Genomic DNA, 327 nt, shown 5'->3' with positions numbered 1-327 from the left:
GGCGCCTCCCGGCCGCTGTCAGGCCTGCAGGACCGGGGGACGAGCGGCCCGCAGAGAGGCGCAGGCAGGGTGCCCCGAGGCACAGCCCGGCCGGGCACACTCACAGCTCTCAGGGCTTCCTCCAGCGAGCGGCATTTGCCGGGCTTGACACCAGCGTCGTTCCCCGACGGTTTCTTCGCGCTCTTCCCCGCGTGCTGCTTGCGGTGCGGCTGCTCGGGCGCGGAAGCGGGAGGGACCTGCTCCTTGTTCTGCTTCTTCAGCGCCTTCTCGAAGCCCAGCTCGTAGATGGTGTCGGAGGTGGCGATGGGGGCTGGGACCCCGGGGAAG

At 70.6% G+C, this 327-nt stretch overlaps 1 protein-coding gene across 1 annotated transcript in view; it reads right to left on the bottom strand.

Moving 5' to 3' along the window:
- The window catches only part of TMEM214 (transmembrane protein 214), a gene marked incomplete at its 5' end in the record, with an annotated part of 20,891 nt that extends 20,581 nt beyond the window's left edge, over positions 1–310 (bottom strand). The window contains one exon of the mRNA XM_035901766.1: positions 237–310. Coding sequence (XP_035757659.1) covers positions 237–310 — 74 coding nt within the window. The remainder of the gene's footprint in view (positions 1–236) is intronic.
- Positions 311–327: the final 17 nt, after the last annotated feature.

The sequence above is a fragment of the Egretta garzetta genome, unplaced genomic scaffold, assembly GCF_000687185.1.
Source record: "Egretta garzetta isolate BGI_Z169 unplaced genomic scaffold, ASM68718v1 scaffold1149, whole genome shotgun sequence".
Taxonomy (NCBI): domain Eukaryota; kingdom Metazoa; phylum Chordata; class Aves; order Pelecaniformes; family Ardeidae; genus Egretta; species Egretta garzetta.
The sequence above is the reverse complement of the archived record's forward strand: the minus strand, read 5'-3'. Positions and strand labels throughout refer to the sequence as shown.